At 48.3% G+C, this 27,094-nt stretch overlaps 1 protein-coding gene across 1 annotated transcript in view; it reads left to right on the plus strand.

Annotated features, from left to right (window-relative positions):
* The window catches only part of DLGAP2 (DLG associated protein 2), a 196,421-nt gene that overhangs the window by 157,845 nt on the left and 11,482 nt on the right, over window positions 1-27,094 (plus strand). The window contains exons 6-9 of the mRNA XM_028852306.2: window positions 4,987-5,336; window positions 6,399-6,440; window positions 13,488-13,573; window positions 15,470-15,885. Coding sequence (XP_028708139.2) covers window positions 4,987-5,336; window positions 6,399-6,440; window positions 13,488-13,573; window positions 15,470-15,885 — 894 coding nt within the window. The remainder of the gene's footprint in view (window positions 1-4,986; window positions 5,337-6,398; window positions 6,441-13,487; window positions 13,574-15,469; window positions 15,886-27,094) is intronic.

Genomic DNA, 27,094 nt, shown 5'->3' on the forward strand with positions numbered 1-27,094 from the left:
GGTGGTGTGTGTGCACGTGTGTGCATGTGTGTGCATATGAGTGCATGTGTGCGTGACAGCGTGGGTGTGTGCATGTAAGGGGTATGTGTATGCAAGTGTGAGTGTGAGTGTGCATGTGTATGAGTGTGAGTTTGTGAGCAGTCTGTGCACACGTGCGTGTGTGCATGTCTGTGTGCACGTGGTGTGAGTGTGTGTACATATGTGTGAGTGTGGGGCAGTGTGTGTGCCTGTGTGTACACATGCATGAGTGTGGGGTGTGCGTGTGTGTACACATGCATGAGTGTGGGGTGTGTGTGTGTGTGTGGACATGCACATGCACACTCCAAGGTGACTTTTCTTTCTCATACTGATGAAGGGGTGGTGGCAAGTTTGCAGGTGCTTCTGGCATTTTCTTCTCTTCTTTGATGGTGGAGACAGCCAGTGCTGTTCAGGGATCCGGTGGTGACAGTGCCCTTACTGTGCACCCATCTCCGCCAGCTTCTCTGGATGCTTATCTCCGCTTCGTGAGATGCCGGACACCACAGAGCACCCTCAGACCAAGGGAAGGCAGTTTCTCCAAGATCACACGATGACATCATTTCATGTCTGAAGCAAGAAAGATTGAGTTTAATAGAACCAGAAGGAAGTGTGTGAGATGTCCCTGTCCAAAGATTTTGCAGGAAAGGACCGAGAAGCCCCCTTTCCCTTGGGCCCTGAGCGAAGTGGTTAACTTCAACTAACCCGGCAGGGAGAGGGCCCTGAGCGAAATGGTTAACTTCGACTAACCGGGCAGGGAGAGGGCCCTGAGCGAAACGGTTAACTTCGACTAACCGTGCAGGGAGAGGGCCCTGAGCGAAACGGTTAACTTCGACTAACCCGGCAGGGAGAGGGCCCTGAGCAAAATGGTTAACTTCGACTATCCCGGCAGGGAGAGGGCCCTGAGTGAAACGGTTAACTTTGACTGACCGGGCAGGGAGAGGGCCCTGAGCGAAATGGTTAACTTCGACTAACCGGGCAGGGAGAGGGCCCTGAGCGAAACGGTTAACTTTGACTGACAGGCCAGGGAGAGGGCCCTGAGCGAAATGGTTAACTTCGACTAACCCGGCAGGGAGAGGGCCCTGAGCGAAACGGTTAACTTCGACTAACCGGGCAGGGAGAGGGCCCTGAGCGAAACGGTTAACTTTGACTGACAGGCCAGGGAGAGGGCCCTGAGCGAAATGGTTAACTTCGACTAACCCGGCAGGGAGAGGGCCCTGAGCGAAATGGTTAACTTCGACTAACCGGGCAGGGAGAGGGCCCTGAGCGAAACGGTTAACTTCGACTAACAGGGGAGGTTTGGTCTGACAGCTGTGACTTGCCTGTGAGTCTCTGGATCCTGTAAGTGAAACTCAACTTCAGGGAGTAGTAAAAATCATCTCAAGATATTAAATCACCAAAGGAAAACAGAGCAAAACAAGAGTTCAAGTGTCACAGCACATGTTTTATTTAGAGGAAGAGAGAACGGCAGAACGGTCACTTGCTGTTCTGCCAGAAGGTAAATAGTTTGAGGAAAATTCCACGACACTTGTAAAGAAGAGAAGAGATCAGGCTGTATCCCCAGAGCACTAACGTGACCCGCGGTTCAGCCCCAGAGGAGCCTGCAGACCACTGGGGAAATCCAAGTCAAGTTTGCAGTATCTTTATGCCAGAGAATACTGGTTTTGTTGATAACAACTGACCCATTGATATCAAACCCTCCTCCACCAGGGCTGCCTTTCTAGAGCTGAGGCTGTGGGTGCGGATGCGGCAGCATCAGCGTTTCTGCAGGACAGGCTGTGTCCACTGGCCCTTCCCGTGGCACCATTGGTGCGTCTGCAGGACAGGCCATGCCCACTGGCCCTTCCCGTGGCACCATTGGTGCGTCTGCAGGACAGGCCGTGTCCCCTGGCCCCCTGAGGTGGCATCGGTGCATCTACAACACAGGCCATGTCCACTGGCCCTTCCCGTGGTGGCACTGGTTCATCGAGGCACAGGCCACGTCCACTGGCCTGTCCCACTCCTGCTTCCCAGGAGCAGCTCCATCCACCTCAAGGCACAGCCAGGTTCACCCCCAGGAAGCTTCCTTCAACCCGAGTCTCTCTGGGCATCCCCAGTCTCTGATGCTGCACCCTCGGTTCTCAGGGCTGCCTTTCCAGTGTGACTATGGACCTCACTGGGGCCAGGCTCTTAGGCTCTAGATAAACGCCTCCTGAAAGCAGCGAATCTTACAATCTTACATCCACCAGCGAAGCTTGCCAGGCACTTTACATCCGTGCCCAACGTGGAAGAAAGCCCAGGGTCTTCAGCCTCCTTATCAATGGTCTCCGGAAAGCCTATATGGTCACAGCAACCATGTGGACACTCAGGTTGAACTGAATGCCGTCGTCAAACGTCCGTGTGGGGTTTCACCGCGAAATTGATGATATGTTACAGACTCAGTACCAGTGAGCAGTTGTTTTAAGCAATAATTTTTTTTAAATACTTGGATTCACATCCTAAAATGTGGATTCCGAGAATACAGTAGGCTAAATAATGACTTTGACACTGGAACTTTGCTGATTCGGTGAAAAACAATGCTCTTCCACAAAGTTCTAACTATAACTTAACGAAAGTCAGTCAGTGGTCATCTCCGCACCACCACAGCACAGCTAATTGCTTCAAACCGCGTTTTCATTTTAGTGGTTCTGAGAACAGCCTGGCAGGCATGTGCACACACATTTAGAAACAGTATAATCCCTTTAGTCATCCAGGAAAAATCGCTGTGTGTGCCCTCCCAGGTGGAGTGTAGTAAATTCTTCCTTTTGTAAGCTGGAGGTGAACTGCTCCTTCTTAATCTGTTTGTTTTAAAAGTGTGGCATGCAACTACATTTTTACAAAGAAATCAGTTTAAAAAATCATTTCATCAGCCTGTAGCAAACACCTTATAAAGTGAGAAGACGTGGTATGCGATTTTCCTGTGATATGGAGATAAGTCATAACCTGCCCCATGAGCTTTTTTAATTTACAAGATATTCCACACAGGAAGGAAGGTTTAGTTGTTTTGTGAAATTTTTCAGACTCTTTAAATTTTACTTAAATACACTTAGTAAGGTCTGTGATTTTGAACAGTGGCGACAGGAGACCTTTGAGAGTAACTATGAAACACATAATGAGCCAAGGTGGGGATGAATTTGCATGCATTTGCTTACATTTTCTGGGAAGGTCACTAACTGATTACTTTCCTCCCTGTTGCATTTTCCTGTGACGTGTGGTGACATGGTTATGACGTTTGATATGTGCCATCGTTCCCTGCTGAGGTGAACCTCGCTGGGAAAATCCAACCAATCCGGGGTGTTTAGTGTCACCTTTTACTCACCTCAACCAATCCGGGGGGTTTAGTGTCACCTTTTACTCACCTCAACCAATCCGGGGTGTTTAGTGTCACCTTTTACTCACCTCAACCAATCTGAGGTGTTTAGTGTCACCTTTTACTCACCTCAAACTTGCCAAAGAAAAATATATTTATGCTAAGGCAGATGTCACATTTTAATCTGTATTCCTGCGTCTCTGTTGATTTTGATTGTTACTACCCCTGTTGCTGGGACTCAAAACTTCTTCGGAATCAGTATTTCTGGTTAAGAGAACCAACGCAGAGCCAGCTTTGCCACTGGAGAGGTCACTGAGAGCCCCCGTCCGCAGTCTCGCTCTGGCGCGCAGCAGACACCGGCCTGCCTTCGGCTAGAGCTATACAATCTGAAGACGTGTCATTAATGATGAAGACTCTGTTTTCTGTGAATGTCCCATGACAAATGGGTTAACATGAAAACAGCCACCTGCTCTCCAGGGCTGTCACGTGGAAACCCCTTTATCAATGAGCCCTCTTCACACCTCCACCCGCCGTCTCTCTGATCATGTGTCCATGTCGTACTTAACACCCTTGATAAATCAACACTATGAAACACTGTCAGGAAAGGCGTCATGAGAAACAAGTGTTTAAACGGACCTCATCCCTGCCGAGGTGAGATGAATGCGTGGTAACCCAACGCGTCCCACCCAGAGAGACAAAATGATTTCCTAACCCAGGTCTCTCCCTGGCACTATTGGCCTTTGGGATGGAGAAGTCTTGGGAACTTTCTGAATCTCCTAAATAGTGCCTTGAATATTGTCAGTTTTCAATAATTTTCCTTAAGGGATGGATTGACATTAGGGGGAAACGTCAGGAACAAAAGGAAACAAAAAGAAGACAGGATTTTGAATGTTTCTCTGGTAAAAGAGAAGCTCAGCACCCGACTGATTTGATAACATCTGATCATCCTTCCTCAGTTTTCTAGCCTTCAGATTCGCTTTCCAATGCAAGGTTTTTAAAAATGTATCCACTTTGGGCTGGGTGTGGTGGCTCACACCTGTAATCCCAGCACTTTGGGAGACCGAGGCAGGTGGATCATCTGAGGTCCTGAGGTCAGGAGTTTGAGACCAGACTGGCCAACATGGTGAAACCCCATCTGTATTAAAAATACAAAAATTATCCAGGTGTGGTGGGGGGTGCCTGTAATCCCAGCTACTTGGGAGGCTGAGGCAGGAGAATCACTTGAACACAGGAGGCGGAGGCTGCAGTGAGCCGAGATCGCGCCACTGCACTCCAGCCTGGGCAACAGAGCAAGACTCCATCTCTCTTCTGAACCTAACGTGATAGAATGAGCGTTTTCCATGATGACGTGACCTGCGTAGAAATGATGCCACACCATCATTTGTGTGCTGTCCTGCGGGGACACACCTTGCTTAGCTGTGTCTCTACTGCTGGATTTGTTGGTATTTTTATAATCCTGCACTTTTACAAGTATATTCATGTATGCTGTCTCACTTTCCCCACATTTTGTGCTATTGTCTTAGGCTAGACGTCCAGGAACAGACTTGCTGTGTCAATCACAGGGCGTGGGCATGGTGAAACTGTAGACCAGAGGCTGGTGGGGGAGAACACGCTTGTTGACTTGGGACTTTCTTTTCTTACAGCCGTCTCATATACAAATTACAAGAAAACCCCCCCACCAGTGCCCCCTCGGACCACCTCCAAGCCTCTGATCTCGGTGACGGCGCAGAGCAGCACCGAATCCACCCAGGATGCCTACCAGGACAGCCGCGTACAGAGGATGTCGCCATGGCCTCAGGACAGCCGCGGCCTCTACAACTCCACGGACAGCCTGGACAGCAACAAGGCCATGAACCTCGCCCTGGAGACGGCCGCGGCCCAGCGCCACATGCCCGAGAGCCAGAGCAGCTCCGCGAGGACCAGCGACAAGGCCATCCTGGTGTCCAAGGCGGAGGAACTCCTCAAGAGCCGCTGCTCCTCCATCGGGATTCAGGTAGCTGCTCCTGGCCGCCCGTCAGGGCCTCGCTCTACTCAGTCCTGCCAATAGCATAGAATAAGCCAGAACCCAGCCAGTGGCCCTGGGTCCTTAGCACTGACTCTAACCCCAGCAGGGCTGCGGAACCTGAGAGCAGGGCTGTGCGTTTGCATTGCAGACCTGCCAGCACGGCGAGTAGGCGGGAGACCCCTGAGGTGACGCGGACCCCGGTCCAGGGCTGAAGGAAAGCCAGGGGTTCCAGCTGCCTGTCCCCTGTCACCCTGAAAATACACTCCGGGCCGCGCATTTTCCAAGGGCCAAAGGCTGCCTAGAGAGGATGGAGATAACGCTATTTTGATGCTTAAAAGGGAGGGTTTCTGTTGAAGTCTGATTTTTCAAAAAGCTTCTCAGTATTGTGGCCAAAGAGTTGAGTGGGGGAACCAAAAGGTGTTGGGAATGAAGAGGTAAAAGGAAAGGTAGGCCCTCGTCCATACAGAACCTGGGCGTACTCACAGCAATTTCAGGTACAGGCAGTCCCCTCAGCTGGGGTCACAGATGCTGCGTCCGTGGTTTCAGACCACAGATGGTTGACCCACCGTCCATCCGGGCCCCCAGATGTCTGCCCATGATACAGGCGTGGCAGACGGTTCCTTTCCCCGCGAATGGAGAGCTCTGGCCAGCTCCCGCCCACAGGGCACCTCCCTCTGCAAGTCCGTTTTAGGTGCAGTGCTGCGCACCCAGGGAGGCCGGGAGATTGTCCTGTGATCTGGGTCAGGCAGCCCATCCCTCCGGGATCTGGGAGATGTGGTTGAGCAGGGCTGGATGTCAAGTCCTCCGCCAACACGGCCCACCTCCTGCTTCCTTTTACCCCTGCATTCAGCCTGCGTTCCTCGGAGCTTTAACAATCAGATTCTTGATTGCCGCTGGGGCGGCCCAGGGAGGAGGGTGAGTGGAGCGTGCGTGAGAGCCGGGCCGTGCGCGCTGGTAGCTAGGCATGCGGGCGGAGAGAGCAGGGGAGCCGCCCGCTGGTCCAGGGCCTCCGAACCGGGTCTCCACATGTGGCTTCATTGTTTTGTTTAGGATTCTGAATTCCCAGAGCATCAGCCATACCCAAGGTCAGATGTAAGTACCGAAATGTGCTCCAAAGCCGCGTCCGCATGACTTTCATTTTCTCTCCCTTTTTGGATGTTTATGCGACTGCTCTTGTCGCCTCTGTCCTGATTCTATATGCCAGGCACTATGCTGGGTGCCCCCATCCATCCCCTCTTGCCTCTGTCCTGATTCTATATGCCAGGCACTGTGCTGGTTGCCCCCATCCATCCCCTCTTGCCTCTGTCCTGATTCTATATGCCAGGCACTATGCTGGGTGCCCCCATCCATCGCCTCTTAGATGAGGACAAGGGGCTCACCAGGGTCCATAACCTGCCTGCAGCCCTGGGCCTCGCTGGGCCCGGGTACCCGTAAGCAGGAAAGCCAGGGTGCCCTCGCCTGTCTCCGTCTCCAGGGTCATGTCTGCAGTAGAGACTGGAGAGGTCCCCAAATTAGCCAGGTGACTTCCCACTGCCAGATACTCCCACCCTCTCTCTTTTCTCCTCAGCTGCCTCCCACAGGTGCCCTCCAGGATGTCCACCCAGCCATGACCAAGGCAGCGCCCACTTCTAAGCACGTGCAGTACCGACTTTATCTGAAATGAGTGGGACATAATTTTGGAAACTCATACAGTTAAGTCAGCACGCTGGGCACAATGCCACCGCTTCCTGCCCCACCCACAGCCAGGATCCCACACCCCTCAGTGGTCACCCCTCTTCCACTCCCAGCTCTCACCCCTGGCACAGCAGCCTCTGCTGAGTACAGGCTTCTCCTCATCCCCCCAGCTTCCCCTGCAAAGCTCAGCCTGTGCCTTTACCCCCTCCCGGGGGCCTCTCTGGACCCCAGCCCCACACACTGTGTCCCGTGAGGGGGACTGCACCCCCAGCCTCTTGCCACCCTGCACCCAGCACTGTGCCTGGCACATAGGGAGTGCTCAGTAAATGTTGGGTGAGCGAGTGGACGGATGGGTCGCTGGGTGTGTGCTGGGTGAGGATGGATGCAAAGACAGGAATGAAGTTGGATAACAAAGTCACCTTTCAAGGCAGTAAGAAAAAAAAACAAAACGTACAACATCCTGTGTGTTTTCTGTGCATCCTGTGAGCTGGTGACCTCACAGTTATCCAAAGGAAGCGAATTGAAAAGCTATGGAGAAAATGTAGCTGGAGCAGCTCCGGTGTCAGGATAAGGAAAACAGCCAAAGAATTGAAACCACTGCAGGAGTAAAGGGGAGGAAAAGTAGGAACCGAGTGGATGAAAGACAGTTTCCTGTGGGTGCCTGGGAGGCCTCAGGAGGGGAGCTGCAGACAGCAGCCTTGCCAGGGCAGGAGGTGACAGGCTGAGACCGGAGTGAGCAGGCTGTGGACAGGTGGCCACGTCCCCGCCAGGCACCAAGGCACCATTTAATCCTCATAATAACCCTGTGTGCTGGTTGTTACTGTGCCCAGCCTATCGATGGGAAAACTGAGGCTCAGGGGGGTCAGGGACTTGCCTAAGGGCTCACGGCCAAGATTATGAGTGAAGCCAGCGGTTGAGACTCTGGAGCCTGCACTCCACTCCACTCCTCTCTGCTCTGCTTCTCAAAGAGGAGAAAATCCCAGAATGATTCTGTGCCCTCAGGAGCCTGCCCTGGTTCTGTTCCTGTCCTGGGACACAGGGCAGGTGTCACGCTGTTCTGAGCTCATAGACAAAGCTGGCCAGCCTGTGTTCAACCAGCATCCAACGGGACTGGCTTCTGGGAAACTTTGGGCACAGTTTTGTCTGAGTGCAGATAGCAGGAGAATCTGTGTTCTGCAAATGTCATTCCTACAAATGAACAGTGTCCATGCTACTGAACACATCTTCTGTGTACCTCACGCCCTCTGTGGCCCGCTGGCTCGCAGAAAGACAGCTCCAGGGGGGTCCCGTCCCACAAGGCAGCTCCCTTGTTCACAGTGCATTGCATGACCTTTTACTACCAGGGTTTGAATTCAGGATTCTCATTATAATTACTGGGCTGTGTCTAACATGATCCCCAGTGAGTGAGGGTCCTCAGCTCACACCACCTATGGCCCCCATCCTCCCTCCCTGCCCAGCTTGGAGCAGAGGCCAGTGGCAAGTCCCCTGTTCCTCAGATGTCTGGACATGGCCGTGTGAGTCTGGCCCTTACAGCAGGACACACAGACAGGTCTCATCAGAGCTCCAAATTTGCAGGCTAGATGCCCGTAGGAGAGAATGGGCCCCAGTCTTGGCACTCATAGGCCAGTCCTAGGATAAGGAGGAGAGCTTGTGGGCATGGCTGAGCCACCTCGGAGAGGTCCTCTGACCCGGTCTGGCCTGACCTTGCTTTTCTTCCAATTGGACCATTTGTGTTTTCACTTTCATTTTTATCCTTTGCGGTTTGTCTCTCCTGCTAAGTTTTCCATTTTCTTTTGTGTGCATGTGTGTGTTTGGGGAACTCTGTGGGAAATGTTTACAGCTCCCAGATATTGCAGTTAGGTGAGGTGGAGGCCTGGTCTAACAGTCAGGATCCTTCTGTCCCTGGTGCCTTACGAGCCCCACCTTTAGAAATGAGATCAGTTTTGTTGTTGTTTTTTAATTTTTTTTTTTTTTTTTTGAGATGGAGTCTTACTCTGTTGCCCAGGCTGAAGTGCTGTGGCCTGATCTCGCCTCACTGCAGCCTCCGCCTCCTGAGTTCAAGTGATTCTCCTGCCTCAGCCTCCCAAGTAGCTGGGATTACAGGCATGTGCCACCATGCCTGGCTAATTTTTGTGTTTTTAGTAGAGATAGGGTTTCACTATGTTAGCTAGGCTGGTCTCGAACTCCTGACCTCAGCTGATCCACCTGTCTCGGCCTCCCAAAGTGCTGGGATTACAGGTGTGAGCCACCGCGCCCGGCCAATGAGATCAGTCTCTATTCTGTGATCTCACCAGGTTGTGAGAGGGCAGAGGCAACCTGGAAAAGACGCTGACTGGTGTCTGCCCGATTCTCCAGACACACAGTCAGCTGCTCTTCCTCACGGCTGCCCTGGAGCTCAAAGCCTCACAGGCGGGGCTGGCCACTCACCCCTAACTCTTGGAGGGAGAGCACGTCTCAGAGGGAAAGAGGAGTTTGCATCAAATCGAGGGCACCTGCCCTGCTGTGTGTGAGGTTTGGAAGAAAGAGCAGAAAATGAGCTTGTCGGGAGAGCAGAGATTACAGGTTGGCACCCTGGCCCGATATTACTAGTGAGCGGTTCCTGCTGCCAGCCCTGCCCACAGTCATTTTCTCAGCGTCCCTGCAGAAGCTGGCTCAGAAGCGGCTGGTTGGCTTTGACGCTGCTGCTAGCCTGGGACTGCATGGGAGGCGGGACAGTGATTTTGCTCATTCATCTTTTTTCTTGCACCCATGTATTTTTCAAAACTGTAAGAGATGAGGGCTTGCTGTGTTGCCCAAGCTGGAGTACAGTGGTGCAATCATAGGTCACTCCAGCCTCAAACTCCTGGGCTCCAGTGATCCTCCCCCTCAGCCTTGCAGAGCACCAAGGTTACAGGTGTGAACCCGTGTGCCTGGCCTCAAAACTTTTTAAACCTACTTCTAGCCAGCATTTCCTTTGGAAAAGACTCTTGAATTGCCTTTCCACTGTACAAAATAATTTATTTTCTTTGTCCCAGATTTGCTTTTCTGTCTCACAGGAAGCCTCTCTATGCCCAGGATTTCTGAAATTGATACTTAACTCCTCCTGGCCAAGTATGATTTTACCATGTCTCCCTCAGACTTTACCTTCCAGCAATGCTGAACTTCATTTTCCTTAGAAAGATTTCATGAGACAGCCACGATAAAATCTGCATGGTTCATCATATGCGTGCACCTTTAATGTAATTTTAATGTAATATGCATACCACTATTCACCTGACCATCCTTAAAGCTGGGATGAGAGAACAGGGAATTCGCACTTGCTGTGGACGAACCTACTTGAGTCAGGCCTCATGCTGAGAGTTTTACATCAGTTAACTGAGGCATTGGATGTCCCCTCTTTGAGACAAGGAAGCAAAGATTCAACAAAATTTAAAAGACTTTCCTAAATTGCATGGCCAGCAAGTAGCAGAATCTGACCAGTTCCAAAAGCTGTATTTTTCAAATTCACTATAAAAATAACAAAAATATATTAGAGGAAATTTGGAGACAGAGAAAGGAAGGAAAAGCTTTTACTTTTTTTTTTTTTTTTTTTTTTGAGACGGAGTCTTGCTCTGTGCCCCAGGCTGGAGTGCAGTGGCGCGATCTCGGCTCACTGCAAGCTCCGCCTCCCCGGGTTCACGCCATTCTCCTGCCTCAGCCTCCCGAGTAGCTGGGACTACAGGCGCCCGCCACCTCGCCCAGCTAATTTTCTTGTATTTTTAGTAGAGACGGGGTTTCACCGTGTTAGCCAGGATGGTCTCGATATCCTGACCTCGTGATCCGCCCGTCTCGGCCTCCCAAAGTGCTGGGATTACAGGCTTGAGCCACCGCGCCCGACCAAAAAAGCTTTTACTTTTTTGTGTGTTTTTCGTCTCTTCCATGGTACACGTACTTGCCTGTGAGTATGGGTGTTTCTACGTGTGTGCATGCACCTGGTAATTCTGTTGTCCATGGCACCTGTTAATCTGTGTCCTTTAAAGTCTGTATTATAAGCATTCTTGAGGTTATCTTTATAACCATCTTTATTTTTTAGAGACAGGGTCTCACTCTATTGCCCAGAATGGAGTTCAGTGGTGCATTCACAGCTAACTGTAGCCTCAACATCCTGGGCTCCAGTGATCCTCCTGCCTCAGCCTCTGGAGTAGCTTGTCCCACAGGTGCTGCCACTCAGCTAATTTGTTTTGTTTTGTTTTTTGTAGAGATGGGGTCTTGACATGTTGCCTAGGCTGGTCTCAAACTCCTAGGCTCAAGTGATCCTCCCGCCACAGCCTCCCAAAGCACTGGGATTACAGGCATGAGCCACCATGCCCAGCTCCATCGTTTTCACGGCTGTGTGGTATTCCATGTCACGAGTAAATCATGACTTACTGCACATTCCTATCCCACTGTATCCCCCTCATTCTCCCCAGGTGCTACCTTATAAATAATGCTGCAATGAACACCTCACACATTGGTCAGAATTTAAGATCCTTTGTTTAGGCTGGATTCCTAGAAATAGAATAAGTGAGACAAATATTCTCCACATTTTTATGATAAAAACTTTAAAAGTATCCATTGGAATTTATTTCACTCATATCAGATTTGACAATATCTACCAAAATTAAAAAGTGCAAATGCCTCTGACCCAGACCTCCCATCCGGTGGATACATTCACAGAAGTTTTCACACACACACAAGTACAGACATGTATTTGTAGCAGCATCATTTATAATGGCAGAAAACTAGAAACAACCAGATTTCCCTCCACTGAAGGCTCATTAAATGCACTAGGTTGTATTCATCAAATGGGATCCTTTGCAGGTAAAACACGAGGCAGCTCCATAGGTACAGACGTGGAATTTTAAATCTATTCCTTGTATTACAATCCTTTTGTGTAATAATGTTTATGTCGAGCAAGGTAAGGTTTAATAAAGCCGTGACCCACTTAAAACTAGAAAGGGGAATGGTCAATTCTGACAGGAAGGCCAGGATCTTCACTCAGGAATGTTCTTCCTCCTGTAGCCCGTCTCACTCAGCTATCAGAACACGCATCCCAGTCTAGGGACGGATTCTGCACCTGTCTTCAGAATTACACCCAATGAAAGTGGACGTCTCTGTCCATTCCCCTGGCTCCATGGCCGGCCAAGAGCTCCAGGGTTTTCTCATATGCTTTCTTCCATGCCACACACGGCTCTGGGGTCAGAGAGATCTGGGCAAGAGCCCTGGCCCTGCCCCCAACCAGCTGGGCACTCCTGAGCAAGTCACCCCCCCCAACTCCTCTGATCCCCCAATTCTCTCCTGGGGCTGGAAACATGCTTGGGGTTATTGTATGGATTACACGTGGTAACGCTGGAACCTCAGCATAGTGCCTGGGACAGGGTACGCGCCAAGTAAGTCTTCCCTGTTACCATGATTACTTCTCTTAGCCACAAATCTGAGCCAGTCCTTGTTGACACAGGCTTAACCTTAGGACAGTCACAAACTGCAACTCAAATGTCAATGTGCAGCTCCTCTCTTGACTCCCAGAGAACACGGTCATAATTATTTAATGCTTTGCACCTTTTCCTTGTAGTGATCAGTAATATGTTTAGGAAAAGAGAGATGTTTTATAACTTAGCTGTGACATTTCAGAGAGGGATCAAAAGCCCTTTTGCTACCATAGGTAATATTTTTCTGGAAGGAGGAATGACTCAGTGCCTGGAATCTCATCAATGGCTTAACTAACGTTTGGTTTCAGAGTTTTCCTACTGAGACTTAGGGGTTTTTTGTTTTTAAGAAACTGTACTGTACTAGAATTCCCTTGTGGGATAACTTTGCATAGTTGATGATCATTGAAATGTTTGGTGGGTTTGTGGGGACTTTTTGGCAAATAATATAGCCACAGTAAGAATTCTCTGTGGAATATATGATTTCTGTTCTGATCTGACATCACCCTGCTGGCCATCCTCTTAGCAGATGTGAGACAGCTCTATGGAGGTCAAGGTGGAGAGTTTGCCTCTGTTTCTGATCAATGCTTAAATTCCTTTCTGTGTCTCCCTGTATGTGGCTGCAGCCATCAGTATAATTCTATTAAATTGCTTATTTGTTGCCATTAGCTATGTTTGGTTCATGCTGTACTTTCATCACCGTAGGGCGTGATAAGAGCTTTTAAGTCCTGTAATAATGCAGTTCAACAAAACCTATTTTTTGCCTGAGCTGAACTAAGCAGTTTTATTTGCATACATTTAAAAGACCAAAGTGCAGCTCTGAGTTCAGGTAGTTATGTAAAATGTGATGAGACGCAGGAGCGATGTAATTACTCTGATGTGAATGCATTTCCCTCTCTGTGATTCTACTGGGTCAAGTGTATCTCTGCATTAATTAAACAAATACGTAATTAATTACAGCAAATCAGCAACAACAACAAAATAGTCCCTTGCGCAGGCCCCATGTTTCTGTTCTAAAATAAGATGTTCTCTGTTGAATTAGGTGGAAACGGCCACAGATTCTGACACGGAGAGCCGTGGTCTGCGGGAATACCACTCCGTCGGGGTGCAAGTGGAAGATGAGAAGCGGTAACTCAGCCCCTTCTGACACGCAGTCACCCCCGAGGGAGAGCTCTTTGTCAAATGCCTGATGGAAGCTCCTAGGTCCTGCTGGCCCTCAGTCATGCCTGTGCTTGTGGAAACAGGGCCATACGTTTATACTTTTCCATTGATAGCCCCCAAGTATGAGTTAACACCTGCCTATGTCTTGTTTTTGCAAGAGGCAAGGGAGTAATTCTTTCCAAAGTAATTTGTCACCTCTGAAAGCAGAGCAGCTGACTGCCTGAAAGTCACAGTCCTTGATCCAAAGGAAAGAAGGATGGGCTGAGGCTGGGCACGGTGGCTCACGCCTGTAATCCCAACACTTTGGGAGGCCGAGGTGGGCAGATCATGAGGTGAGGAGATAGAGACCATCCTGGCTAACACGGTGAAACCCCGTCTCTACTAAAAATACAAAAAACTAGCCGGGCGAGGTGGCGGCGCCTGTGGTCCCAGCTACTCGGGAGGCTGAGGCAGGAGAATGGCGTGAACCCAGGGGGCGGAGCTTGCAGGGAGCCAAGATGGCGCCACTCACTCCAGCCTGGGCCACAGAGCCAGACTCTGTCTCAAAAAAAAAAAAGGACGGGCTGAGGGTGACACCAATACAGGCTTCACACCTTGTCATGTTAAACGTGAAATGATAGAAAGACAGCAAAGCACATTCAAGACCTTCGTATAAAGTGAAGTTGTTTCACTTCAAAAATACTACCTGGAAACATAAAGTGATGTCCATTAGTGTTATTTTTGCAACGAGGCAGGATGATCATTTTAGTTTATATTTAAAATAGCATGTATTGTCTATTTCATAAAAACAAATTTTGATGAGACTATTACATTGTGAGGGCTCAGCCAGCCTCTGATAGGGACAGTGTTGGGTGGCCTCCCTCATCAGGGAGCATTTTAGCACCCACCCTCTGGAGATTTTTGATTACAAAGAGATTCTGACCCCAGCTCATGGCTTCCCCAGTTTCCAAGTAGACCTCCTAGAACCTGGCCATATTCTGCACCGGGGAGCCGGGCAGGCTGCCTTCCATCCTGCTCTGTGACTCAGTGTCCCTCCCGCAAAGGGAACACGTGGCAACATTACTAACCAGCTCTGTGCTTCTGTGGGTTCAGCCTGCAGAGCCACGGGGATGGCTGCAGTAGCTGGGGCTATGTAGACACAGAGACACACACCACACAGGCACACACTACAGATGCACATATGTACACATATCCCAAACACAGAGATACAGAGGACACACACGTGCACACACACGCTCACAGCGTTCTCACCCAGCATGCTGGTCTCCAACTATAAGCCCCTTCCTGCCGACTATTTCAGTGATCAGCCATGTGGAAAAGGATGACATTAAAATACAGACAGTGAAAATGTTTTTCAAACACCAAAGTCAGAATTTGGAGTCCTTATTTTGCATATAGGGGTTAATGGGGACATATTAAGTTATTCAGACAGAAGTGGCTCAGGCCCTGAAACACAATTTGGAAGCCACTAAAACTCAGTATGATGTGGGTATTGTTTACATAGAAGAACCCACGACCTCGGCTGTATAAGCTTGTAGCATATTTCTGAAAGGGAGGTAGCCGTTTGCTAATAGCGGTTTCATGAAACACATTAACTCTCATTGTATCATTCAATAAACTTAAATCCCAAGTGGGCGTTTTTTAGGGCCTGAGACTTAGGCAGATGTTAAAGTTTAACGATTTGCAAAACCAAATGTTCTTCCATAGACAAACACCAGCACATTTCACAGACAAACCACCACCCACCCTTGAGCTGCTATGCTGCCGCGCTCAGGTGTGCTCCTGACAGGCCACATGTAGGATTCTGTTGCACCAAGTCCTCTCAGAAAGGCTACCCTCTCTCTTCCTTCCCTCCTTTTGCAGACACGGCCGTTTTAAACGTTCTAACAGCGTCACGGCTGCCGTCCAAGCTGACCTGGAGCTGGAGGGGTTCCCAGGCCACATCACCATGGAGGACAAAGGCCTCCAGTTCGGCTCATCCTTCCAGCGGCACTCCGAGCCCAGCACCCCCACCCAGTATGGCGCGGTGAGAACTGTACGGACCCAGGGGCTCTTCAGCTATCGAGAAGACTATCGGACCCAAGTGGACACCTCCACCCTGCCCCCTCCGGACCCGTGGCTGGAGCCCGCCATCGACACAGTAGAGACTGGGAGGGTGTCTCCGTGCCGCAGGGATGGGTCCTGGTTTTTGAAGCTGTTGCACACGGAGACGAAGAGGATGGAAGGCTGGTGCAAAGAGATGGAGCGAGAGGCGGAGGAGAACGATCTCTCGGAGGAAAGTAAGAGCTCAGGCTTCCCTGGGGCCTCTTAGACACCATTTCTCAGTCATGCAAACATGCACATCACAGCATTAATGGAGAAAAGTTCCTTCCTTTGGTATTCAAGTGAATGAAAATAAACGTGCTTTCTAGTATATCCCCCTCAATTCTAAGAAAAGATATAAATTACATGAAAAGAGAAGCAGCCACTAAGATATCGGTGGAAAAGTGTGTGTTCTGTTCATCAGGTAAGTTGAATAGAAGATCAACTGTGCTGACAGTTTCCTTGGGAGCACAGGTGATCTCACAGTCCACCTAGCAGTTCTCTTGGATTTTGGCAAAAACTTCATTGGGAGCATTCGTATTATTTTCTAGTATTGTTACCAGCTCATGCTTTACAAGAAAATGCCTTGGCATTATGCCGAAGGTAAGTAAAAGATTAAGTTAGTTAACGATGTGATGACGTACCCAAAGGTCTCCTCACCTGGGTGGGACGGGAAGGCCACGTCGTTCCTCTACCAGGTGTCACCAGGCAGATCTGTCCCAGCCCCTTTGGGGCTCAGCTGTGCCTCTGCCTCTCCACGTGGAAGGGGACAGCCCCTTATTCTCCACCTTCCTCCCATTTCTCTAGAGAAACCTACCATCAAGACGGTTCAGACCAGGCGCGGTGGCTCACACCTGTAATCCCAGCACTTTGGGAGGCTGAGGTGGGCAAATCACCTGAGGTCAGGAATTCGAGACCAGCCTGGCCAACATGGTAAAACCCCGTCTCTACTAAAAATACAAATTAGCCAGGTGTGGTGGTGGGCACCTATAATCCCAGCTACTTGGGAGGCTGAGGCAGGGGAATCACTTGAACCTGGGAGGCGGAAGTTGCAGTGAGCCAAGATCGTGCCGTTGCATTCCAGCCTGGGCAACAGAGTGAGACACTGTCTTAGAAAAAAAAAGGGCCGGGCGCTGTGGCTCAAGCCTGTAATCCCAGCACTTTGGGAGGCCGAGACGGGCAGATCACAAGGTCAGGAGATCGAGATCATCCTGGCTAACACAGTGAAACCCTTTCTCTACTAAAAAATACAAAAAAAACTAGCCGGGCGAGGTGGCGTAGTCCCAGCTACTCGGGAGGCTGAGGCAGGAGAATGGCGTAAACCCGGGAGGTGGAGCTTGCAGTGAGCTGAGATCCAGCCACTGCACTCCAGCCTGGGCAACAGAGTGAGACTCTGTCTCAAAAAAAAAAAAAAAAAGAGTTCAGAAGCAGCTCCCATTATAAATTGCTGTATTTGACTTCTAAGCTAATACTACCTGTCTTTGTTTATAGATTACATAATTGCACAGTACCTACAACTAGTGCTTATGTTGAACACAGTACAGTTTCACAAAGCTATTTCTGAATGTCTTGACAAATTATGTTCTTTCTAAAGTGTTTTTCTTTTTCTTCGAATTTATTTGTACATTGACATGATCACTATAAATTCTGAACTTCAAAAGGATAGCTGAGATCCTTGGAAATTTGTCCCTGACATTCCATTTCTAGATGGCTGTGTTAACAGGGCATTCACTAATCCTAGAAATAGAAGTACAACAGTGAAACTACATTGACCGGGACTTACAGAGAACAACGGCCTTGGAGCCTCAGCAGTCTGAGAACATCATTGACGTGCTGATTTTTTATTGTTATAACTTAAGGTCTGAACCTAGGAAGAAAGAAAGAGATTGCCTTTAATTGACTAATCCTGTTCTTCCACATTTGTCTCTTAATCATCAAATTCCACGTATCCTTTACAGGAGGTGACGCTGGACACTGAGTGTTGGGGAGGAGATGTTGCTGTGGGAAAGCCTTCCACGTGACCCAGTCCCCGCAGCACCCACGGCTGCAGGGGGCTGGCGCAAGTCAGTGTAGCCGTGTTCCGATCGTTCCCGTGGCGTTCGCATTTCTCATGGTTAGGGTACATTGAACAGAGTGACTGCTCACGATTTTGACATCTAAAAATCACTCATTTTCTGCAGCACCTTCCCCCTTGTTGGTATATGCCTCAACTTGGCAAAACTGTCTTAATTATAAAAGGGGTTTGTAATCTTTAGCACAAAGATACAACACAGAAAAACTGTATTGCCTAAGTTGATGCCAAATTCGAGTTAAAGTGCCAGCTCTGGTTTGGTGCGTGCTGACGGGGCAGCGTCGGGCTGGGGTACCTTCCTTCCAGGATGAGAGCAGGTGGTGAGACCTGCGTGTCACTCAATCAAGGTGTGTTTTCTGCAGCATGTGGTTCCTCAAAAGAACACTTTTGAGGAGGAGGAGAGAGGGAAAAGTTTACAAAGAGGTCATGTTCGTCAGGGCTTAGCCCATAAAATGCCTATAAAATTGTATCTTATTATCATTTGAGTGTATCCCATTCAGGACACATTCAGAAAGTTCTGTTCTTCTTTAGAAGGTGTAAGACATTGAGACATTAGCCATTACTGTGTTTATAACACAGAGACTACATTCCCTGTCATTTTCCACGTTTAGTGTGTACTTTCAATTTAGTTTCTTCAAGGATTATCATTTTTGAAAAGATACCTTTAAAAAAAAATAGAATCGGCTGGGTTCTGTGGCTCACGCCTGTAATCCCAGCACTTTGGGAGGCCGAGGCGGACGGATCACGAGGTCAGGAGATCGAAACCATCCTGGCTAACACGGTGAAACCCCGTCTCTACTAAAAATACAAAAAGTTAGCCAGGCATGGAGGCAGCTGTAGTCCCGGCTACTTGGGAGGCTGAGGCAGGACAATGGCGTGAACCCAGGAGGCAGAGCTTGCAGTGAGCCGAGATCCTGCCACTGCACTCCAGCCTGGGCGACAGAGCGAGACTCCGTCTCAAAAAAAAAAAAAAAAAATTGGAATCCTCAGCTGGGCGCAGTGGCTCACACCTATAATCCCAGCACTCTGGGAGTCTGAGGCAGGAGGACTGCTTGAGCCTAGGAGTTTTAGACCAGCCTGGACAACACAGTGAAACCTTGTCTCTACCAAAAAAATAACATTTTTAAAAGTAGCCTGGTGTGGTGGCACATGCCTGTCGTCTCAGCTACTCAGGAGGCTAAGGTGGGAGGATTGATTGCCTGAGCCCCAAAAGTGGAGGTTGCAGTGGCCAATATCCCGCCACCACTCCAGAACAACACCCTGTCTCAAAAAAATAAAGGAACAATATCTAGACCAGTTCTCCCTGAACACATACGACAGGTCAGGTTCTAGGCTGAATGCACTGCAGACCTCACTGATGCTCATCCCCACGGACTAGGCGGGTAGTAGTGCCAGCATTCTACAGGTAAACTGGGGCTCTGAGAGATTAAGATCTTGCCCCAAATCACAGAATAGCAGCAATGACTTGGGACTGGGAGTCACAACCCTCTGACGTTGAAGGCTCCGCCTTTCTAACCCGTGGTCCGAAGGTGTCCAGATGTTCCCTTACAGGAAGCACCCCCTCCACTGCCTGCTTCCACGCTGGATGTGCATCCCCTGCTTTCTCCTGCTGTTTCAGACAAGGTTGTGTCCCATCCCTGACCCTCCACCGCTGTGACCCACACATGGCCCACAGAGTCCCTCAGCCGCGAAGCTGAGGCCAAGGTTCTCCCGCATTAGCCACTGGAAAATAAGTGGCGGGAGCTGTAAGGAGGCAAATTATTTCTCAAACCAAGAATGAAAGTCCTTACAATTAAAGGGCTTTAGTGCTGAGGCCCTGTCGCAGTAAGTCCTGGTTTTCTGTCACTAGAGGCATTCCAGAAAATTCTATAAATTATGCCATAAAAGTACTACATGCAAAATTGAATTTGATGACATATAGGGACCCAGATCAACAGTAAGATTCCAAAATCTTAGGATATATAGTAATTTTTTTTTTTTTTTTTGAAAGGGAGTCTTGGTCTTTCTCCCAGGCTGGAGTGCAATGGCATGATCTCGGCTTACTACAACCTCCACCTCCTGAGTTCAAGTGATTCTCCTGCCTCAGCCTCCCAAGTAGCTGGGATTACAGGCACGTGCCACCATACCTGGCTAATTTTGTATTTTTAGTAGAGATAGAGTTTCACCATGTTGGCCAGGATGGTCTTGAACTCCTGGCCTCAAGTGATCTGCCCACCTTGGCCTTACAAAGTGCTGGGATTACAGGTATGAACCAACCACGCCCAGCCAGGATACCTAGTATTTAAATTTCACTTACCTTATTATTAGGCATCTGAAAAACTATTTTTCTTCAATAAGGTAGGGTGGAAAGTTAATTTTTGCTGCCTCCAAATTGTATTTCCTTAAACACATGTTTGGTTTTGTTGTAGGGTTTTTTTGTTTTGTTTTGTTTTTTACCTTTTGGAGCCTCCAGGATCCTCCTCTGGACTCTCTCAGCTCAGTGATGTCTGCATTCAACAGATATTTACTGATTTCTTATGATGGAGCAAGCCACTCTCCGACAGACAAAAATGATGAAACAATGAGTAAGACATGGCAAAGGACCTAACCAGTCACCTGACAGTGGGAGCAGACAGACCAGGGAAAAACTATTTACAGGAAGTGGAAACTGTTTAGTGTCACAAGAGAGGTGCAGATAAAGTACCTTAAAAACTCAGGGGTCTCAGCAACGCTTTCACCTGGGAAGATTCTGAGAAGGCTTCCCGGAGAAGGTGGCACCGTGCTGGGCCTTGACGCGCAGTTGGATTTGGCCAAGGAGGTGGATGGGGATGATAGAAAAGGAGATTCAAGAGTCCACGCAGAGGCAGAGAACTGGGGAGCAGAGGCCCCTTTGTCTCCTTCCTCTGGAGGAAGATCTTCACGTCAGCACTGCCCTTCACCCGGCTTGCGGGGAGGGTGTGCGCTACCTGACCTCTCAGAGCCCTCTCTGTCGGGGCCATGCCCCATGCCCTGGGGGACAGGTGTTCCTCAAAGGATGAAACTTCCCTAAAGCTCCACCCTCTGCCTTCATTTGAGATTTTAGTCTCCTTCAATGCAGTAGTCACATTTAACATTTATCATCCACAGATAGTGCCTCACACATCGCCTGGCACAGAGTGCCATGCAAATAGGAATGGGAAGAAAGGGAAGCAGGAGGATGGGCCGTCTTAGTGAACAGGATGCCACACTCCTGCTCACACATTTATAAAAGCAGAACACCTAGAATCCCAGAGAATCACCCAGCCGTCCTCAGTTTCGGAGGCTGGAAGTAGCTTATACACTTCGCATTCTATAGACATCCACTGAAATGATCCTGATTGTGCTTGTCTTTGCTCTACTATTTTTTTTTTTTTTTAAGACAAAGTCTCACTCCATCGCCCAGGCTGGAGCGCAGTGGTGCAATCTCGGCTCACTGCAACTTCCGCCTCCTGGGTTCAAGCAGTTCTCCTGCTTCAGCCTCCTGAGTAGCTGGGATTACAGCTGAGCGCCCCTATGCCCAGCTAATTTTTAATCAGAAAATGTAACTGCATTGCTATAAACTTTGAACACAAGGAACAGAGAATGGATGAACTTGATACTTTTTGTGATTTTCTTAATTTCTTTTCTTAAATTGCCCAGATACCTTCATCTTTTTGTGGACAAAGATGTCAAAACACTTGTTATGCCTCTCATCTATGTACTTTGTCCATAAAACTAGCACAATATTAATCAAGCTCAGATAATTCCCTAAATGTTTAAAAGGTAAGATGATAACCTTAATTTCTAGTCCTAATTTTAGGAGCAGATACAGGGTTATTGGTTATGGCACTTTTTAAAATAAAGATTAAATTAAATGGCTTATGAGACAAACTCTGATCTCTGAATATTGAAATTTCCATTATATGAAGTAATTTTTGCCCAAAATATAATTTCATAACACAGTTCCCTGAACTGATTGAATGAATCTAGATTAATTCTATGGTTAATAAAACTATTGTGAACCCAAAGAAATGCTGGTCTGCATGAAGTCACATTAATGCAGGCCTCCTCTTGTTAATAAAAGTACTCTCAAGACATTGTAAATCATTACTAATGTTTTAAGATTTTTGTATTAATTATGTTAAACAAAATAGGTAAATACATAAAGGAAAAATCAAAAATTTGCACATTTGCTAAAACAAAAGGAATCCTTCCCAAGCTAAGACTTTATTGAATAATTCCATTGAGATGCAACTCTCATCAAGAACTCACCAAGGGAGCACATGTACAGATCTTTTCAAGCGGTATCGGAAACTTCCTTGCCCCAAGCAACTCCTCCCAAAGTAACAAATAATCTATGTGTTCACCAGGTCAGATGCCACATTCCAGGCAAACACTAATGCTGGGAGGCACATAGGGATTTGCTCACTAAGGTCTCCTTTTACAGCCAGAATGACCACAAGTCATATTAACACAAGAGCTGGGGTCAGATGTGTGGCGTTGTATCTCCTGGGCCATCTTCCATCTGAGACACAACGGTCTGGATGGGAAGAAGCACCCGAGCAGTCGGCACTCACACAGAGGTCAGCAGATGACAAAGAGCCCAGAGCAACTCTGAGAACGAGAAGAACACATGCTCCGTGCAGGGGATGAGGAGGACATGGCCACAGAGAAACTGTGCCTGTGTCCATGGTTGACCCAGGCGGTCTCAGACCAACAGAGAAGATGGAGGAATCAGAAATACTGATGATGTTCTGAGCACAGCAGATGCCTGTGCACATATTGGCAGCTACCAGCCTTAGGGGTCAATGTATCACACAGCTTAACGGAACATCCACTGCTTCCAGATCTCCTGGGAGATGCAGGTCATGGACTGTGTCCATTATGCGGATCCAACTAAGAGAATCAACCCACTGACCAGGCCTCTGCTAAGCACCTGTGAAGATGTCACCACACAACCCAACTAAATGGCCATGGGGAAATCGGACCATAAAAAGGCATAGATGCTTGTCAGCACAGGAGAAGTAAACAGTCAGCAAAGTAAAAAGACAACTCACAGAATGGGAGAAAATGTCGGCAAACTGCACATCTGACAAGGGACTAAGAACCAGAATATATAAGAGAGCTGAAACAACAGAAAACACACACACACACACAATTCAAAAATGGGCAAAAGACCTGAATAGACATTTCTCAAAAGAAGACATACAAGGGGCCAACAGGTATGTGATAAAAAGATTCGACACCACTAACCATCAGGAAAATGCAAATCAAAACCACAGTGAGATATCACCTCATCCCAGCTAGAATGGCTATTATCCCAAAGACAAAAAAAAAAAAAAAGCAGAGCTCATGAAGGTGGATGGTTCTCCAATCTACTCTGGTAGATTCCCAGAGTCTGGGAAGGGAACAGGAGGGAGGAGGAAGAGAAGTTGATTAATACTAATGGGTACAAAAATACAGTTAGGTGGAAGAAATAAGTTCTAGTATACAATAGTACAGTAAGAAAACATGGTTAATAATGTATTGTGTATTTCAAACTAGCTAAAAGAATTGTAATGTTCCCAACACACACACATAAATGTTTGAGGTGATGCACGTCCCTGTCACCCTGATTTGATCATAGCACATTGTAAACATGTGTCCAAATATCACATGTGCCCCCAGGAATATGTACAACTGTGATACATCCATTAAAAACACACAGAATAGATGTGCTCAAAAACATGAAAATGATGAGGCTCGTCTTCAAAGGAGATTTCTGGGAGCCATAACTTAGGCAGACCCCACTACAAAATTAGTCACAAGGGAATCTCAGGGGATCAGAGGTTACAAATACTCAAATGATCATTTCAGACTCTCTGCAAATTTTATAAACATCCATCTCAAATATTAGAACACCAGAATAGTGTAAATTATGTTACTTCATACCAAATTTAGATAGAATTGGAATGATAGAAAAAATAAAAGAGCCAAGTATGTTAATCAAATTTCTTTGTACATCAAAGGCAAGGGTTCTAGCAGGTTCTCTGTGAATTTGCATTCGGATGAGAATTAGTCCTTAGTGTAGCTCCTGCAAGTGTCTAAACTATGGCGAAAGTAGAGACTGGAAGAGAATAAATTGAATTTTCACTTCAACTTCTTTGCAATTATAGAAAGCTATTTACATTATAGGTATCAGATAGGATCATTCTCAGTCACTGAACAGCAAAATTCTCCTGCCATTAGCAGGCATGTCATTAGCTACACTCTTTGACATTCATTATCTCTCCCTAGCAATATTCAATTTATTCCCTTTATAATAACTCTCCACTACATTAAATCAATACCAAGATATTGCCCATATATTCATGTTGTGTTAAAGAGTATAAATTGAAGTACTTTGTATTAACAGTTGAGTTGAATTCCACTTTAAGAGAAATGTGAAAATTGGGGATTAAACTTCAAATTTTAAAAAACTGATAGACTTTAATTACAGTTTGAGGAAGAATAGAGTTGGCAAAATAAATTCATCTATTCATCCACTTCTATATATTTCTGCAGCAACCACTTGCTTAAAATAGTCCCTTTAAATATCTTCATTAATTACCCAGGTTTTAGAATACAAAAGAAATAGAAATTCAACATTTCAAAAGCAAAGATGATTCCTCCCCTCATCATCAGCGAGACCAAGGCTGCAGAACACGTTCATTCTGGGGGCATCGGCGCGCGGAGGAAGGATGAGGGGCTTTCACCATCACCCCTTTCAAGAAACCGCTCAAGGGCACCTGTAGTCCCAGCTACTCGGGAGGCTGAGGCAGGAGAATGGTGTGAACCCAGGAGGCGGAGCTTGCAGTGAGCTGAGATCCGGCCACTGCACTCCAGCCTGGGCGACAGAGCGAGACTCTGTCTCAAAAAAAAAAAAAAACCGCTCAAGCCCCAACGCCTCCAGCTGCATCTCGACCGCAGCGGCCCCTCCACTCCCCTCACCCCAACTCAGAGCCCTGCCAGCTCCATCCTAGGCCACATGGGCAGGGGCTCCAGCCTCCCTTCTCCAGTCCTCCCCTCCCTTCTCTGTTCCCAGCCTGGCTGGCAAATCAGCTCCATGGAAGAGCAGCCTGTCTTGAAGTGGATTTGTGAGCAGCACGAAGCCCCGGTGTTAAGATGCCCGACAGACAACCTTCCATTCTTTTCTTCTTTTCAAGACTGAAATGATGCCAAAGTGTTATCCGAGTTATTTGCTTTTATTAAAGTTATGCTTTCTTCATCTTTTTCATACCCTAGAAGCAATGGAGAATTAGATGATATTCAGGAACTATTGTCACCTTCGCGGGGGTGACAGTGACCCTGGTTCTACAAGGTGGTCGCAGGTAAAGGGCTCAGGAAGAGATACCACAGGACAACACTAACAGCCGTCTCCATGGAACGGGGAGGGAGCTGTGGGTTCCACTTTTCTTCCCCATTTTCTGCATGTGTGAAAAGCTTCATAATAAAACTGTGGGGAGCAAAACAATCTTCACTTTAGAAAAATAAGACAAGACAGAAAAGGATGTTTTTAAGTCCATTATCCCACCCAGGACAAAACATGTGGCACAGAATGCCAGACCTTCCTGTTCTGAAAAAGGAGGGACACACCGCACACCCTGCTGTGTGGTCGACTCCCGGGTCACAGCGTGTCATAAGCCCTCTCAAATCAAAGTGATCTTTGCAACGTCATTTTCGCCTGGCTCATAGCATTTTATTACATGAACATTAAGGCCCTTTGTGCCCATGACATGTGGTTCTTCTTCCCTAAAGCAGCGCCCTAGCTTGGGCGGCAGGATGCCAGGGTCTCTGATGCCAGTTTCTGGATCGTGTGGAATGAATCTCACCAGTAACTGTCTCTGGGACTGACTGTTAAGGAATGTTTGGGGAAAGAGCTGTTGTGGAAGAACCTCCACGGGGGTTGAGTTCACTTCCCTGGACCTCGGTTTCGACTTCTGGAAATGCTGTCTAGGCTTCCAGTCAGGTGTGCCCTGGGAGCCAGCGGGGGCATCTCCTAAATGCTCGAAAGAAACGGACTCTCTGGCCCACCCAGACCCCATGAGTCAGGCCATGCCTGGCACAAGATCCCCAGGCGAGGCACAGGTGGGTCTGCAAAGTCCCCTGAGCTCCAGGCACCTGCACGTCTCTAGGCAAAACCTTGAGCACATCAGTATTCCCTCGCGAAGTACGTAAAACCACAGATGTAAGTGGGGATGGATCTCTCGCCTCTGCGTTCAAGGGGGCAAATCTCCAGGATAAATGCCCTCTTTTCCTTCCAGTGAAAGCAGGAGAAAGGGCTGGGCTCGTTAAACCAGCAGCACTTTCAGTTTTAGGGTGTGTCGTGTAGGTTAGTGATTTGTGCGCTGCAGAGAATCTCCAAGGAGAATAAAAAGAGCAGGTGGAAGAATCAGCTTGGCCGGAAGAAGCGGAAGATGCCTCCTGAGCAAGCTCAGGAAAGACGGCCCCACCTTGAAGCGCCCGTGCTGAAGGCCATGACGGGGAGACTTGGTGTGAACTGAGAGGCGAGGAGATGCTTATATCATCTGCCCCCTGCCTGGTGGGCAGCCTGGCCCCAAGTGCTGACCTGGGTACAGAAAAGCCACATACGTGTACTGGGCACGCTCTATGGAATGACGTTGAATTGTTGCTCCAGTAAATAAAACCTAGCAGAGATCCATGGGCCCGGGGTGCACTGGTAAGAAATGGGTTCCAGTGGATTCCTGTGTGCTTTTGAAGATCATGGTGAGCTAGGATCTACCAAAGCTATTATTTACAAAGTGGGGACCAGGCTGACAGCAGACGCAAGAGTGGGTGTGAACACGGGAGGAGGGAAATGAGGAAGCTCGGAAGGCTCGGAGACAGACTCCTTGAACAGAGTATTTTTTTTGACTAGTCTAAACGCAAAAGTAGCTGCACCTATTTTTCTTGGTTAAATTATTTCCACTGATAGAATTATATTATGGCCAGTCGTGGTAGTTCACGCCTGTAATCCCGGCACTTTCAGCGGCCAGGATGGAAGGGTGGCTTGAGCTAAGGAATTGGAGAGTGTAGTGAGCTACCTGCCACTGCACTCCAGCCTGGGTAGCAGAGCAAGACCGTCTCTAAAACACACACACACACACACGAGCCAGGTGCGGTGGCTCACGCCTGTAATCCCAGCACTTTGGGAGGCCAAGGCAGGCTGATCACTGGAGGTCAGGAATTCAAGACCTGCCTGGCCAACATGGTGAAACTCTGTCTGTACTAAAAATACAAAAATTAGCCGGGTTTGGTGGCAAGCGCCTGTAATCCCAGCTACTCCGGAGGCTGAGGCAGGAGAATCGCTGGAATTCGGGAGTTGAAGGCTGCAATGAGCC

The sequence above is a fragment of the Macaca mulatta genome, chromosome 8 (genome assembly GCF_049350105.2).
Source record: "Macaca mulatta isolate MMU2019108-1 chromosome 8, T2T-MMU8v2.0, whole genome shotgun sequence".
Lineage (NCBI taxonomy): Eukaryota > Metazoa > Chordata > Mammalia > Primates > Cercopithecidae > Macaca > Macaca mulatta.